The sequence below is a fragment of the Hoplias malabaricus genome, chromosome 12 (genome assembly GCF_029633855.1).
Source record: "Hoplias malabaricus isolate fHopMal1 chromosome 12, fHopMal1.hap1, whole genome shotgun sequence".
Taxonomy (NCBI): domain Eukaryota; kingdom Metazoa; phylum Chordata; class Actinopteri; order Characiformes; family Erythrinidae; genus Hoplias; species Hoplias malabaricus.
The window spans coordinates 30,604,940-30,622,410 of NC_089811.1; the positions used below are offsets into that span (position 1 = coordinate 30,604,940).

At 36.1% G+C, this 17,471-nt stretch overlaps 2 protein-coding genes across 3 annotated transcripts in view; both read right to left on the reverse strand.

The window, feature by feature from the left end:
* The window catches only part of lmo7a (LIM domain 7a), a 39,421-nt gene extending 32,820 nt beyond the window's left edge, over positions 1-6,601 (reverse strand). The window contains exons 1-3 of the mRNA XM_066686263.1: positions 6,588-6,601; positions 5,851-5,967; positions 1,452-1,522 (exon numbers count right to left, since the gene is read on the reverse strand). Of these exons, the coding sequence (XP_066542360.1) occupies positions 1,452-1,522; positions 5,851-5,916 (137 nt within the window). The 5' untranslated portion in view covers positions 5,917-5,967; positions 6,588-6,601. The remainder of the gene's footprint in view (positions 1-1,451; positions 1,523-5,850; positions 5,968-6,587) is intronic.
* Positions 6,602-7,338: 737 nt separating this feature from the next.
* On the reverse strand, positions 7,339-13,752 carry uchl3 (ubiquitin carboxyl-terminal esterase L3 (ubiquitin thiolesterase)). Of its 2 annotated transcripts, XM_066686002.1 has the most exons (8): positions 13,379-13,742; positions 11,168-11,296; positions 9,906-10,062; positions 9,648-9,733; positions 9,512-9,559; positions 8,635-8,710; positions 8,463-8,521; positions 7,339-7,819 (listed from the first exon to the last, which is right to left on the reverse strand). In XM_066686002.1, the coding sequence occupies exons 1-8, from the start codon at positions 13,385-13,387 to the stop codon at positions 7,736-7,738; spliced, it is 648 nt and encodes a 215-aa protein (XP_066542099.1). In that variant the 5' UTR covers positions 13,388-13,742; the 3' UTR covers positions 7,339-7,735. The 2 variants fall into 2 exon arrangements, with proteins under 2 accessions (XP_066542099.1, XP_066542100.1); XM_066686003.1 differs by lacking the exons at positions 7,339-7,819; positions 8,463-8,521; positions 8,635-8,710 and adding an exon at positions 8,774-9,299 and having other exon boundaries at positions 13,379-13,752.
* Between the last annotated feature and the right edge of the window lie 3,719 nt (positions 13,753-17,471).

Genomic DNA, 17,471 nt, shown 5'->3' on the forward strand with positions numbered 1-17,471 from the left:
GGATCCAGAGCCTACCTGGAATCATTGGGCGCAAGGTAGGAATACACCCTGGAGGGGGTGCCAGTCCTTCACAGGGCAACACACACACACATTCACTTTTGAGTCGCCAATCCACCTACCAACATGTGTTTTTGGACTGTGGGAGGAAACCCACGCGGACACAGGGAGAACCCACCAAACAGTCACCCGGAGCGGGAATCGAACCCACAACCTCCAGGTCCCTGGAGCTGTGTGACTGCGACACTACCTGCTGCACCACCGTGCCACCACATAGTTTAAAAATGTATTTTCTCAGTGTGTACTAATACATGAGTACTAATTACAGCACATCTTTTATAACCCTTAAATCACAACCAGTCCAGAAACACTTGTACAAGCGACCTATAGAAAAATATCCTGTCAAAACAAATAACTTGCATTTTATAACATTTTTGTTTTTGTTGTTTAAATATTAAAAAATTAAGGCTGGAACTGGACACACAAAACAGGAGAATTATGTGTCATGTGTAAATGTTTGTTTACACATTTCTCAAAAATATGTTCATATGGATAAAAGTGACTAGCGTTACATCTAGAAAGGCACTTTCTTCAGGCAATACACCCATTCTGTTATTCCATATTGTGGTCACAGCAGAGTTACTGGCTCAGTGCAAACTATAATTAAGTAGTAAGTTGTGTGCAGCACTGCGTACAGAGAAGGGTGCAGTAAGATTCTGTAATGAACGGAGCTCATCATTAGGCTGCTGAGTCACTCATCTGACACCAGCATGTCAATACAAAGGTGCTGCTACCCACGCATCAGCTCAGAACCATCCAGTCAGGTTCATAAATGGAACTAAAAGCCCTGAGCTTGCACTACCCTGAGTAAACCCACACTCCACGCAGACTGACCCAGCAGCTCCATCTCACTGTAAACTCAGAGCTTGTCTCTGTATAATGCTTCACCACAGCCTCTCTTTCAACTCTTTTCAAGATTCTTTTTCATTGGCTGGCATGGAGGTGATCTGAAGCTGCATTTATATGTATGACTAGCTACAAGATGACAAAACCTTTTAAAGACAAAAATTACTGGAAGGGGCAGGGCAGTGTATAACACCACACCCTTTACAATGGGACAACTCTGGAGGAATTTCAGGAACTCATAATGCAAACGCTAATTTCAAGTATGTTGCCTTTATCAGAGAGGAATAATGTACTGCTATTATAGTAAAGTTCTTACAGAAGCATGCTGAGTTACGTATACTTTCCATGCGTTACACCAAAAATATTCCCTTTCTCATTATAATCTATGCGGTAGCATGCAACATATCACGTGAAATACATTATTACCATCAATGTGGGTAACAACACTGGATCAAAACCACTTTCTGAAAACATGAAACATTAAGTAGGAACGTAATTTAGAGCTACCAAATCAACAAGATTACACTTGTAAAAATAGGACTACTTACTCACACAAAAGAACTCCATTCTCCAGAGAACTCCGGAAATTGTTGCTCCCAAACTTCTTCTTAGTGACTGCCTGTGTGTAGAGAACAAACACAGGAAGCAACAGTCACTGAGTAAGAAGGTAAGATGTGCAATTAGAGGAACATTCCAGACTGCAAGGTGTTATCCCAAAATGACCAGCACACCAGTAGAGTGTATTTTCAAGTGAGACATTGGATTTGCTCACATGGCTCAAAGTCCTTCAGCAAACAGGGCAGTAGCCCAGCAGCCAAACCACAGAAAAAAAGAGCATCTGGAAGAATGTGACAAAACAGCATACAGTGCTCATGCCTTTCCAGTGATCTCAAGAAACTGCTGCTGCAGGATATAGAGAGGCACCCCATTGTTTTTGCTTAACCACTCAGCGAAGCACGGACACATTGTGTTTGCACTCTGATTACAACACATGCTGTCACTGGCAAATGTCATCTGATAATACATACTGACTGTTTTGTAATATATTAGTAATAAAATGCAGACTGCATATGTGAAAAAAGAATTGTCTGATGTATGGATTGATGGACCTATCCCAAAATCTGGATAGGTATGGGCACTGATTCTATTTAAAATAATGTAAGATATAGTCAAAGCCTGCATTAACCCTAAACACAGAATGACCCCAGTTTCAACAGTGGGGTATAGTCTATAGAGTGTAAGCAGAAGATACCAGAAGCGCACACGTATTAGATTGGTACACTGTAATGGCAAGTACCCAGAGCTCCTGTATCAGTACAGTAATGCTGGGAGAAAAGTAATATAATGACTTTATGTTCTGTGATGTAAATAATAAACATAATACACATACATAAACTGACTTTATTTTTAAAAAATCTCCTTACAGCAAGACACAGCGGGTGAAACAGTTTTAGTCTGTTTTGTCAGTTTGAGTCTACATACTGCCCTCCTTCTAAAGGTGCATAGTGCAGTTTCTGCAGTGCTGAGACCAGAGTAGCAATGACAAAAGCTCTATTCTCCGTATTACATGTAACCGGAATATCACACTGATACTGAAGATGAAATTTTAAAGTAAAAATATTGTATAGTGTTGCTTTAAGGCTTATAAAACAAACTGGCAAATATTTACCTGTAGTGTCTTCGCTGTAAAACTTTAAACTTTCAGGCTGAATTATGCTTTTCCATCCAAACAAAGTAAAAATCATCTAGTTTAAAAACTGTAACAGAAAACATTTGACTATTATGTGACACCGGGTAATAGCAGTCTCAGGAGGCCTGTGTGAAAGGAACAGGTAGAACTGGCTAAGCTAGGATCAACAGGCGTTAACTAAAAATCCTGTGAGCGTGCCATGCTCCTTTTGTTCTCTTCTTTTTGATGCACAGCTTTACTACACATATACTATGTCTCCAAAACTACAAAGAGTAAGGGAAAAAAAAGGCAAACTTCTGGGCAGTCCTGAAATGTGGCTCCTGCTGCCAATCTGACCATATATAATGACCCTGTAAAGTACTAGTGCACAAAATATGAAAAGTTTCTGAGATTTTTTTCAACAATTTTGGAGGGATGTTTTGGTCCATTTTGACATTCCTAAGGACCAAACCATCCAAAGTAATCCATTTCTAATTTATTTTATAATGCATTAATTTGATTTGAAATTAGACTGGTATCCAAAATACACTTGGAATTTTATTTAAATCCTCTGTTTGCTTAAGGCACTGCTGCCAATCTGTACATCTGTCAAGCAGTGGTGGAGCCAGACAATTTTCATAGTGGTGGCCAGCCTGAGACCATTATTCACGGGGCGGAGGGACATTATTTTATGGTGGCCTTGACCGCCATTGGCCACCCCCTGGCTCCGCCCCTACTGTCAAGTAATACAAAAACAAAAAAAAAAAAGCAAATATGTCTTCGTTAATTTACAAAAATCCATTCTGTAGTGATTTAACATGAAATCCTGACCCCTGCTGTTTATTTTTGGTATCAATCATTACAGTGGCCATCTAAAAATGCTATATTCCTGTGATTACAGTTTGTTACACTAATGGATGAATTTAAGACACCGATAATAACCCCTTAAATGCCCAGAACCTGTAAGGATGCCAGGCTGTAAGGATTCACTCCTATAACTTAAGATAACTCTGACAACAATTTGAATTGTTTTCCAGCTTCATCATTAATGACCTAGTTCCTTTTTCAAAGATACCTTCTTTACCTATTTCAAAGGCATTAAGCCATTTAGTCAATATATGGATTACCTGCCATCACAGACTTACTATCTTATATCACTTGTAATCTCTGCTAAAATGCATTTAAGCAGGAAAATAAGATTTCTATTAGTAGTATGTGTAATGGGAAGTTGCAAGATCAACCTTAATCTAACAACTTCATCTAATCTGGTAAAGTAACAAGCATAGAGACCTTTGAGAAAAATCTACTACTGAGATTTAACAATACCTATTTTATAATTTACTATTATTTTATAATTTACAATATACAAGCTACAAACTGAGTAAATTTGGGATGTAATGTACAAGTATATTTGGCAGCAATAAGAATGTGATGGCGAGCCTGAATGTCAAGCAATTACATATTAGCATCACACAATGCTTTTGTTCAGTCTAACAGAAGCAGTCAGGCTGTTAGAACACATGCAATACAGCCCATCATTAATAGGGTCAAAGCATTTTAATCCTTAAGCAATCACAGTATACTATGAACACTAATGAGACACAACACTGAGCATAAGCCACACAAAAAGTGCTAATCTAGCAATTGCAATCAATTTCATACGAAAAACATTAACTTTGAAAGACCACACTAAAGACCAAAGTCAGTTGTAAAGAACAAATATGATTATATCAAACTGAACAATATAATATTCAGTTTTCTACATTTCTCAGAACTCTTTAAATATTTGCTTTCATGTTAAATATATTGAACTGTCAATACAGGAAGGCTTAAATAGATAAATACAGGTACCTCCGTTGCCATACAGAGCACAACATAAACAAGAAACTGAAATGAGTTTTAAATAGAACACATTCACCAAAGATCGATCACTGTAACAGTTATAATTTATAATTATAATTTATGCAAAATAAGCACTGAAAGAAGACCACAAATCTTTTAACCTCTAGCTTTATTGGTTGAATTATCAATGGTCCTCTTATTTTGCCTTTTATTGTCCAGGCCTCTCTAGAGTTTCACTAAAGCTTGTTTTCTTAGTCATTTTTACAGTGGCCTGCACCTTAGCTAATTGTCAGATATACCCTTCAAACTAAAGCCATCACTGAGGCAAAACAGGAATGTCTAAAGCCACAGCCTTGGAGTCTGGTGAAAGAATGTGTGCATGTGACAGACTCCAGACCATTCAGCCCACTTTAACAACTTGCCATTTCTTGTCTCACATACACAACTTACTGCTCTGTCAAGTGTGCCCTCACGCCTTGCAACCCGTTAATCTCTCAAACCAGAAGTCCAAGGACACAAAACTTTTCTATGTAGGAGAGCAATCAGCACCAGGTTGTTCTGAAACAGTCCTGACAAGGCACAGTGGCCATGACAATGAACCAGTGTGTAAGTGTGAGGGGCTGATGTCACAGTGAAAGCATTCAGATTCACCCCTCATGAAATAAGAACAATATTTGTTTAGTTACAGCCATTGCTCTGGCCTGCCATCTCCCGCTGAGTAAAGAATTCACAAGCCCCACCAACAAAATGCGTATTTATGAAGAGAATACAGGACTGTCACATGTTTGATTAATTAAGACATTTTCAAATTGTTTAAAAATTAATTTTCTAAGTTGTCTATGAAATGTATTTATAAGAAGAGAATTCCTTTAGATACAAAAATGAAGACATAGCTTAATATTACTTTTTATAATATTAAAAAAAAATCATCAGTGTGTCCTTCAAAGTTTTCTTAACACAAACATTTTAATTGTAATTTTGTCTGAGCTATAAACTGCCATAGCTGTAATTGTAAGGCCATTTGAAATGCATGCTTAAATATCTGGCATTCATTTACTGCATTATGATAAATTGCATGAAAAAAAATGCCACACTTTTCAGTGGATACTACCGTTATCATCAGTAGTTAAAGGCAAATATATATATATTTACAAATAAATAATAATAAAGGAAAAGACAATATCAATGAAAGAAAAAGATCAAATGAACTCAAAAGCAAATGGCATAAAATGAGATCACATCAAAACCTTCTATGCTCTAAATTAGTTTCAATTAACATAAAGTTAGTATGTGGTGGTCCTGACATTGTATTCCTAAATGTTTAATTGTAGTGTGACACACAATTATGTCAGCTTATAAGCTAATTTTTTAAGGCAGACAGGTAAGCACTACCTGTACAAACGATCATTTTGAATTAGAATACGAAAAGCTCTTACCTCCATCCACCTCTGTGCTTCTAAACAAGCTTCATCACAGTAATCCAGCAGCCCCTTCTCCTCCATCACACCTCCACCAGGAACCAACTCAGCACCTCGTGCCTCTGAGGGAAGGTTCTGTTCGTTTCCGAATGGGTTTTACAGTATATAAAAGAAAAAAAAACTTCTAGCAATTACTCCGTCTCACTTTTTAAGTCGAGTTTTAGAACACTGCCCCCGCCCACACACACACACACACACACACACCTCATGTTCCCTGTCACTCCTTATTTTACACAGTATGGAGAAATACCTTATTCATTGACTCGCAATATTAACGTAACCCAAATTTAAAAACGCTAAAATCTTTGTTACCTAGAGAAAAGCACAACTTACTACACGTAAAACGGCATTTTGTACTTCTGAAAGTTCCGCCGTAATACATTTCGTGCCTATTTGTATTGAGGTTTTTTAAAAATCCTTCTTTAGAGAATTCAATGTAGTTTTATGGAGAAATGTCGCCAACCATGGAAATGTCTCCTGAAAGTCCAGAAAGAAACGAGTTCAGTTCACTCCGGTATTTACCTGCTCAGGAACGTCTCACTCTCGGTTACACATCTTGAACCAAAGATAATTCAGCTACAATAAAATCACGTTTTATACTTACTACAAACTCCTGGGTTACTACCAAATTTGCTGGGTTAATACGTAGGCTTATGCACGAATAAAAAAAAATTCCAGAAAAGCTCAGGACTTACCCTTAACAGCTGTGTACTTGTGTACTTTACTGAAGTGTACAGGTTTCTCTCAGTTCGAGTTGAAAATAAAGCGCTGCTCCCCCTTGTGGCGTCATACTGTAAACAGCATATATGCCATCAAGGTAACTTATTACCTTGTAGAGTAGTAAAAGTAGTTCTCTCTCTCTCTCTCTCTCTCTCTCTCTCTCTCTTTATATATATATATATATATATATATAATGGATATAAATCCATTAATACTTACTCAAGTACAAGAAATACACTAGCTGAGGTGATTTGCTTTTCATATGGGGATAAAGGTGTTATTTCATTCATTTTACTCCCCAGTTTTCTTTTGAATAAAAGGTGGAACATACTAAAGAGAGATTAACACACTTCAGGACAACATTTAAGTAGTTTTAAATGATATGTTACTGTAACATGTCTTTACAGACATGAGACATGTCCAGGTTGTTGTATTCTCTGTGATTTCTATGTCAGCTTTGAAAGGTAGACAAAAAAATCGATTGTTTTTAAATTTTGGTTTTTGCAAAGACGTCTGAAAGTACCTCATATGGCAAGGAAATCACTGTAAGAATATTACACTAACACAGTCAGAGTAATTTAATTGCATTCAATAATAAGAATTTTAATTAACTGAGGATAGAGATGCAAGAAGTATTTGTAACCTGAAAATAAGTAATGTTTCTATTAGAAACACTGATAGTAGCCATAAAAATCCATGACACGCCAATATTTATAAAGAGCTTGACCTTTAATACACCCATAATCTTATCCACCACAGCAAGACACACATTTGGAGTATCTGTCTGACCAATCCTCTTTGATGCTTAGAGAAAACCATTAAGTTCTAAATTAGTGTTGCTTGGCAGCAGAGAAAATAAGTAAGTAAATATTCAATGCAAGTAATAATTTAACTTCTGATATGACGATTGAGTTTAATATGGATTCAAGTTCAATCATTCACAATTTCTAACCGCATTTCAGTCTCATAACCGTACATAAGGTCAGGGACATTAGTAGCTGTAATAAACAAAACTGTTTTTTTATCAAAATCTATTTTGTAAAAATGCAAACATTCTAATGTTTTCAGCACTTGAGAATGATTGGCAGTTTTCTTTTAGGAAAACAATAGGTGGATTAGTGGTTCAAACTTTGGAGAGAGCCACGACAGTGAAGCGCAGCTCTTGGGGATCACGTGCCATAAATTTTTTGCAGACCTCAGCAGCATCCTGAAAACAAACAGGCAAAGTAATTATTCATAAATAAGAGATCTAAATACAAAAAGGAGAATTAAGTTGAGTTTTTTTTCTGAATTCCCATCATCACAGTAACATACACTATGAGTCAATTTTCTAGACAGAGATTAAGACTAGTCATGGACTAAATTTTTCTTGCAATTGAATACGCCCATTCAAAATGTTAGTACTTGGCTGTACTTCTGTGAGGGAGACTGACCCAATCCCTACACATTCCAACTCGCCCTAGTAACAGTTACCTCTACTATTCTCATAAGACTTGACACTAGATGTTGGAACATTGAAGAGAGGATCTTATTGCATTCTGCCACAAAAATATTAGTGAGCTCAAATCTCTGGAACATGTAGTTTAAGTGCTAGAAATTCCAGTGTTGAGGGATTACATATCCCACTTGTCGATGCTTGGTATTGGGAAAGGTTACATACGTTCAGGAGCATCCCTATTCCACTGCATTCAGTAATTAGAAGTGGTGTAGAGATAAATTAGGACATACAGTATACCATCAGTTTATACTTAACTACCTGCATGTAGTTTTAAATTTAATTTATTAACTGAATAAATTCAATCTGTAATGCTGGAGCCTGCAAAGTATTACTGATGGAGGACAATATTCACCTCAAGAAAACTGTCATCTGTGGTTTTTCCATGAAGGATTGGAAAAGGTTTTCGTCCATCTGCAAGGTAATATATAATGACATAAAAAGTGACAAAGGTTTTATGCACCATTTTTTGAAAAATCTACATTTGTCATGAAATAAATCATGCTTAAATATAACCAGTTACTTACCCAACTCATATAAATGTCCTCCAACATTTACAAATGCAATAAAGTGCAAGTCCACCTTCTCATCTATACTTGGAGCCTTTTAGATAAGCAGAGTTAAAATTCATAAATGTAATTGTGTGTAATTGAGGGTTTTACTGTTTCTTTTAATGCATGACCCACAAATTATAGCTAATGTTAAACTACCCAGCATATTACAACACATTCTGGCAAGTGCCTTATTCTGTGAGGAATCCTTTGGTTACTAAGTGCACACTGCAGGAAAAGCAGCATTTATCTGTTCTGCTCTACTGCATGTTGTGGTGTCCATGCAGTAGTGGTTTGGACAGACCTTATTAAAACTTATGTAAAACAAACATTTTAATGCTACAACTTTATTAAAATCATTACAGAAGTGAAGATGAAATAAAAGCCATGATATAGAACTTCTTGTGATAATTTCTATTAACACATAACAAAAAAAAAAAGATGAATAGGGCAACATGGTGGTGCAGCCGGTAGTGTCACAGACACACAGCTCCAGGGGCCTGGAGGTTGTGGATTCAAGTCCCGCTCCGGGTGACTGTCTGTGAGGAGTTTGGTGTGCTCTCCCCTTGTCTGCGTGGGTTTCCGTAGGTGTGAGCGTGTGAGTGAATGTGTGTAGGCTCCGGACCCACCACGACCCTGAACTGGATAAGCGGTCACAGATAATGAATGAATATTGATGAATAGAGCCTAATTGTGATGGCAAAAAAAAAAATCAGTGCACCTCAAATATTCGGTCAAAAAAAAAAAAGCGCTATTGTCAATGACTTAATTAATATAGACATATAATATATACATTAATATAGACACTAATATAATAAAGACTCCAGTGTATTACGCTTTAAAAGACACTAACCTCTGTCTGGCCCTCTTGAGCACTTGACTCATGTGTTACACGGATACTCTGCAATTAACAAAATAAATACCCAATTAAACAGCATATTTCACAGCATAAATTATACTAGTAAACATATCAGCTATATACAACAAACCTCATCTTTTTCAAGGAAAGCTGCTTTTTCCTCTGGATTCAACTTAGAAGATTGCACTATAAATGTTTTCAGTGGAGAGTTGGGCTCTGAAAACGAATAATGTACCATAGTAAGGTATCTTATTGGGCAAGTTATTATCATAGACAAAAACAAACAAATACATCATTGTTAAAGGGTACCACATGTAAAAATACTATGGCTATACAGACAGCTGATTATACAGCTTGTAGTTTGAAACCTATAAAGACACAGACTTACCAAACTCAAGGTGATCTTGGTTATTTGCCACTGCATGAATCAATCCTATAGTGCCACATGCATTTCCAATGGTTTGTCTCATGAAGTACACCTCTGATGACACTTCTTGTCCCTGTGTTTTAATCTGTGCTTCCTCCTCCAGTCTAAACGATTCATACTGTACAAATATAAAATAAAATTATTTTTCACCAACACATTTGTATTTTTCATTTTTTTAAAAGCAGGAAACAGAAAGGGACACATTTAAATAACTATTATTATTTAAATAATGTGAATCAATTTTTTTCTTTTCAGTCCAAACACAGATTGCTTGTGAATTGATCCAATATATTGAAAAAAATGAAACAAATAAATATATAAAATAATAAATAAATGGCTGTCACTGTCCAAATTCTACCGTTACCTACTGACATAATCATGTGATTACTGATTTTAATATGTCAGACTTTTCAGCTTGTTTTGCTAAAATTCTGTGCCATTTGTAGGCTGTGTTACTTATGGAGATGATTGTGACACTACTGGATTGAATTCCTTTTCTTCCTCCAACACCAAATCAAGGTTTTTGCTGATACTGTTCCTACACCCATCCCTGGTATCCGGAGGTAATCAATTTTTGTATGAATAGAAATAGCAGACCAAAGAACAAAGCTTTTGCAGTGGCTTTCCTAATGCCTTCACCTAGACCAGACTAACACACAGACTGAGCTAATAAGGAGTCTCCAAGTGAGGACAGAGTACCCTAAAGTGTTTAGAGAGACTTTAATGACAGGGTCACAGATTCGTTCAGTGATCTCTCACTTCATTCAATATTACAATTAAATATAGTTATCTTTAAAAATGGAGGGTGTGGAATATCTTAAAATACATGATTGACAAAAGTGATACTGTACCATCTTTTTTTAATTAAAGTAATTTTTTTTTACTATTTAGACTCACTGAATAGCTTGTATTTAAAAGCAGCAACACATACAAACAACTACAAAAGCAATTTTAACAAAGTAGTCCAGGTCCGCTAAATGACCTGCTCTTACAGAGAATAATATATGCATTGTCAAATATTGGTTTGAATCATCAACCAAATGTAAGCCTTATTTAATAGTCATTATATATCATGGTGTATTCCTAAAACATTTTGTAGCCATTTTCAACAAAAATGTCCTTTTAAATGGGGTTATATGAACACACACAATGATCACAAAATTATTACATCTTTATCCACTGGTTTAAACTGAACACAAGAGTTGATTGATTTATGGTCCTACCTTCTCTGTCACAGGGAAGAGGAGAAGAACAGCACACACAGGCCTCGGCACCATTGTGAGGAGCTCTGGGTCCAAGCCATAAACATCTCCAAACTGCCAGGTAGGAACCAAGCCTAATTGACGTAAAAACTACAACACAAAACAATTTATAAAAGACAGAACAATAGTTCACAGCAAGACAGATAATACAGGTATTATTAGGCTTAAATTGTATTATTTAATTTAGCCTCTTAATTAGGCTTAGTTTTTATTGGGCTAATTTACAAGGCTTCTTCATCATCTCATATTTGAGAACCACCAATGGGAGGGACATATCTGACCTCTGAGAAGCATCCAACTACATTAAATCTGGCTTGACAGATGAGACCACATGTGCAATGCTGTTGTTATAGCATCTACTGGGTGTGATTGTCTAAGTACGATAATTTGTTAAGTTTCCTGGCATCACTTTGCACAGCCAGCCTGCCTAGCTTTACTGCTACAACCACTAGGTTATCCAACTTTCTCTCTGCCCAAAAAGTTCCTTGACCCGAAACCTAATGTAGCTGCCATTCAGGGCAAGCAACATGACTCTGACAGAGAAAATCTTATAACACAGTAACCCAGAATGCTCACCAGAACTTGCCAATATTCAGCTGTGCCAAGCCAAACATGGCACTTCAGAGGACTGTCTGAATCCAGCTAATCTGCTCAGGCCCCAGCTGTGCCTCTCCCGACACTTTTGTAAGATACTACTATCTCGATGTCACTACGACCCTGCTGGTTTACTCCATGCTTGATGTGGGCTATCAATGGCATTGTAGACATTACTCAACATGTTTCACCCTAGATTCCTAGTTTTATGGAATATTGCTACGTCTACAGGGCCATACGATGACCCCCGTGTCCGTGTGCGTTTCCTCTGGGTGTACACTTTGGTAGGTGGATTGGCCACTCAAACGTGTCCCTAGGTGCGAGTGAGTGTTGCCCTGTGAAAGATTGGCACCTCTTTTAGGGTGTATTCCCGCCTATGAGCCCAGTGATTCCGGGTAGGCTCCGGACCCATCCTGACCCTGAACTGGATAAGTGGTTACAGACATGTATGAATGAATGAATAAATGAATGCTACATCTGCATAACTTTTTTTTGGGTACACAACTTGGAAAATGGGTTGATCCGTGATAGTTGAACCTATTATAAAAGATGTGTCAAGCACCACATCTATGAGAGGACCATCCTTTTCTGATTCCAAGTGTCTCGTGTATAGAGTATACGTCCATCAGTAATTTATCCCTGCTATCTCTCTGCTGCTGATTAGTGTACTATGTTTACATTAGTGTACTATATTTATATTTATATTCCAATGTCATTATTTTTTTTATCATTATTGTATAGCAGTATAGAATACTGCACTTTAATTCACTTACAAGACACCCACCGTGAACAGTGACTGGTCAAACTATGTTGTTTTCGCTGCGTTATTTATTGTTACTCTACTTGTCTTGCATTGTTGCACATTTGTGCACTTTATTATTTATTATTATGCACCTTATTGTAAATCAAAACAATGCATATGAATAACATTATAATACAATTAATTTGAATTGACATGAGATGATAAGCGTGTACAGTAGGTTACCATTTGAGTAACCCTTGTTCTCTGAAACATTGATTTGATAAATCCACCAAGTTTGCCCAACTTGCTGCACAAGAAGCGAATATGTGCTCAAAGAAAGGGGAGTGCTGTTGGGTTCTACACATCTGCAGGTTGAAGAAGGCCACCTTCAGGACTGGACACATGTTCTTGCCTGTCAAACCAGGCTTTCTGCAATTGGATGCTTCTCAATGGCCGGGTACTAATGCCCCTCTGATAGATAGATATATTTTATGCATTAGAGAACCAGGCTTACAGAAATAGTAACTTATTTTTTAGAAAATGCAAATCAAATAATAATAAATAAATAAATAAATAAATAAAATCTTGAAGGCACAAAATAAAAAGTCACTTTAGTTGTGAAGGATAAAGACAGGTTGTTTAAACAATATATAATGTAACAAAACATGTAATAAAACATGTTTCTAGTGTTGTAAGCCAATCTGAAATCCAACACTTAAGAGTGAAGACTAACTACAATTTCAAAACTTTACAGAAACCTTTGAGTTTGAATTCGTTTTAGCTAAATGAGATTCTGGGAAAACTTCCAAAACCTTGTAAAAAGAGCATTTACTCACTTGATTCATAACCTGAAAAGCAGAGACAGAAAAAAAAATTTATAAATCATTTTCGAGACAGAGAAATTAAGTGGAATGTAGTATTGTTTATAAATAGCTAACATCTGATTCACGGCAGAATACAGCGGGTATAAACTGAAAGGCGAATTTGCTAGCCAGCTGAATGAAAGTAAAATCCTTCATACTTCAGGATTCGCTTCCAAAGGCAACCAGCGCTGACCCTCCATCTCAAACCTCAGTCTTATAGAAGAGTTTAACAGAAGAGTGCGGTATTTCAATCTCGATATGTGACGAGGATCTGTTTAGTGGCGACGTTAGTTTCTTTTTTTTTTTTTTTTTTTTTTTTTTTTGAAGGCTAAAACGAATCATATGGATTGTAGAAAAAAGGAATGCAACAGCGAAGACTTTTATTTCTTCAAAATAAAAGTACGGGCTCAATCTGAAATGGCTCATTGCACCCTATATAGTACACTACATAATAGGGCCTCAAACAACTGCTTCTACAACCAAATGTTGCGTAATATATCTAGTACAAGTAAAAGTATTATTCGTATATAACTTTATGGCTGGTTATCTTACATTTTGTTGCGCTATAATGGCGTAGATGCCATAGTTTCATTGCCTATGTAGTGCACTAAATAGGGAGAAGAAAGTAATTTTAGTTTCAATTCAGTGAATAGTGAATCCATCGCCTTCTTCTTTAAGGTGGATGACACGTATGTGTGGGGTTTACCGCCATCTTCCGGACAGGAGGATGATTATCGAAAAGGCTATATATATATATATATATATATATATATATATGTATATATCGAAAGGATTATCGAATATATATATATATATATATATATATATATATATATATATATATATATATATATATATATATATATATATATATTATATCAGATGCAACGCACTCAACTTTTGTTCAGAATCAGCTTTTTATCACTGGTAGGGACGCGGCTTTCCTCTCCATCATTCCCGCAGAGTCACATTGATTTAACCACGTCCACAGAGTTCAGTAGCGAAGCAGCGAAGTGCAGCGAAACGAGACGAGCCATTGGATAAATGCTGGCCTCTGGGGATCTATGGGGCAGTGGGCTGGCCCGGACGTTCAGCTTCTGCATGATGATTGGATGATCTGTCTGAGGCTGAATCCATTTTTGACTGACAGCGAAATGAGCGAATCAGCGATCCTTTGGTGTAAAGATCCGTGGGAGCATTACATTTTCATTCTGTTCTGAGTTGAAGCTGAGACTTTCTGAATCCTCTTAGCGACATTTTCTTTGTTAAAAACGACTAGCGACAAATCGAGGTTCAATTTCTGGTGGGTTTTTTGTAGCTGCTTGTGTTTGGAGACTGACTTCTATCACTCTTTCTGACTTATATCGCAGTTTCTGTCCAGCGGGTGCTGCTGAGCCCCTCCACTGCGTATTCTGAACATTACAGTAAGAGCGTGTAGAGGAACGAATTTCAAAATGAAAGACAAAAGTCACTTACGGAGGAAATCTATGTAATAAATAAATAAATAATTTTCTAAACAAATAATAAATGGATAAACAACAAATATTTGCTATTTTGTGGAAGTAATGAAGATTTTAGGACATGACTCTCAAGTCACTCTGATGTGCCATTTCAAAATAAAGGCCCGTCGAATGGTCCCATTTCTGTAAATTTATTTCCAAATTTATATAATTATTAAAAGGATATCTTTAGTTTGCACAGAACAATTTCACTTCATAATCATAGTACAACACCTGATTATGTCACTCACTGAATATCAAGTCATTCTGATGTGTCATTTCAAAACAAAGGCCCTTTGTGTTGTCCCATTTCTGTAAATTTAATTCCAAATTTAGATCATTATTAAAAAGAAACCATTAGTTTGCACAGAACAATTTCACTTCATAATGATAGTACAACACCTGATTATGTCATTCACTTAATATGAAGTCATTTTGATGTGTCATTTCAAAATAAAGGCCCTTTGAATTGTCCCATTTCTGTAAATTTAATTCCAAATTTAGATCATTATTAAAAGAGAACCATTAGTTTGCACAGAACAATTTCACTTCATAATCATAGTACAACACCTGATTATATTACTCACTGAATATCAAGTCATTCTGATGTGTCATTTCAAAATAAAGGTCATTTGTGTTGTCCCATTTCTGTAAATTTAATTCCTAATTTAGATCATTATTAAAAGTGAACCATTACTTTACACAGAACAATTTCACTTCATAATCATAGTACAACACCTGATTATGTCACTCACTGAATATGAAGTCATTATGATGTATCATTTCAAAATAAAGGACCTTTGTGTTGTCCTATCTCTAAATTTAATTCCAAGTTTAGATCATTATTAAAAGGAAACCTTTAGTTTGCACAGAACAATTTCACTTCATAATCATAGTACAACACATGATTATGTCACTCACTTAATACAAAGTCTTTCTGGTGTGTCATTTCAAAATAAAGGCCATTTGTGTTGTCCTATGTCTGTAAATTTATTTCCAAATTTAGATCATTATTAAAAGTGAACCATTAGTTTGCACAGAACAATTTCACTTCATGATGATAGTACAACACCTGATTATGTCACTCACTGAATATGAAGTCATTCTGATGTGTCATTTCAAAATAAAGGCCCTTTGAATGGTCACATCTCTCTAAATTTAATTCCAAATTTATATAATTATTAAACTGAAACTAATAGTTTGCACAGACCAATTTCACTTCATGATGATAGTACAACACTTGATTATGTCACTCACCTAACATCAAGTTATTCTGATGTGTCATTTCAAAATAAATGCACTTTGTGTTGTCCCATCTCTGTAACTTTAATTTCAAATCTATATAATTATTAAATGGAAACTATTCGTTTGCACAGAACAATTTCACTTAATGATGATGGTAGAACACCTGATTATGTCATTCACTTAACATCAAGTCATTCTGATGTGTCATTTCAAAATAAAGGCACTTTGTGTCGTCTCATCTCTGTAACTTTAATTCCAAATTTATATAATTATTAAATGGAAACCATTAGTTTGCACAGAACAATTTCACTTCATAATGATAGTACAACACCTGATTATGTCACTCACTTAACATCAAGTCATTCTGATGTGTCATTTAAAAATAAAGGCCCTTTGAATGGTCCCGTTTCTGTAGATTTAGTTCCAAATTCATATAATTAATAAAAGGAAATCATTAGTTTGCACACACCATTTTCACTTCACAATGATAGTACAACACCTGAGTATGTCTCTCACTTAATATCAGGTCATTCTGGTTAGCAATACCAGAACAACAGCCATGTAAATGACAATTTAACTGTTGTATTTCCTTTATGTTTAAACTGTTATTAAATGGAATATTCTTGTTATTACAGACCAGTTTCAATTTGTAACAATTATAGTACAGCACCTGAATGTGTCAGTTATTTAATATCAAAACATTGTGGTTTTGTGTTTTAACATTGAATTTGTCATCTCATTTATATTCCTAACAATATATGACTGGTTCACAATGTTATGAAATTAATTGTTTCCTTTTTCATGCAGAACGAATTGACATCAGACTGAAGAAACTTTAATAAAATTAACATTACCAAACAGATTTATGGTCATTGTAGTGGCCCTCAAAAACATTTTCAACACAGTTTTAAAATAATGTCCATATTCTTAGTTATCTCACTAAAACATACTCCACGATCCAGTGCAATGTGGAATGTGGAATTTTTATAAATTTGTCTTCCGCATTTAACCCATCTGTGGCAGAGAACACATGCACACACTAGGGGCTGTGAATACACACCCAGAGAGGTGGCAGCCATCCACAGCGCCCGGAGAGCATTTGGGGGTTCAGTGCCTTGCTCAAGGAAACTTCAGCCATGGATGTTCCTGCCTGTCCTGGGGATCGAACCAGCAACTTTCTGGTACCAAGCCCTGTCTCTAACCATTGACCCATTTCAGTAAGACCAATAAGATAAACACATCTCAGTATATATCATAGGCAATGGTGCAGGCAATGATGTAGACATTACAATTTGTTTGTTCAGCTGAATGTACACAATTTA

Coding starts and splice junctions, on each gene's coding strand:
- uchl3 (XM_066686002.1), bottom strand. Junction 9,734..9,905: donor CCAAGATCACCTTGAGTTTG/GTAAGTCTGTGT, acceptor ATTCGTTTTCAG/AGCCCAACTCTCCACTGAAA. Junction 8,711..9,511: donor CTCAAGAGGGCCAGACAGAG/GTTAGTGTCTTT, acceptor CTTATCTAAAAG/GCTCCAAGTATAGATGAGAA.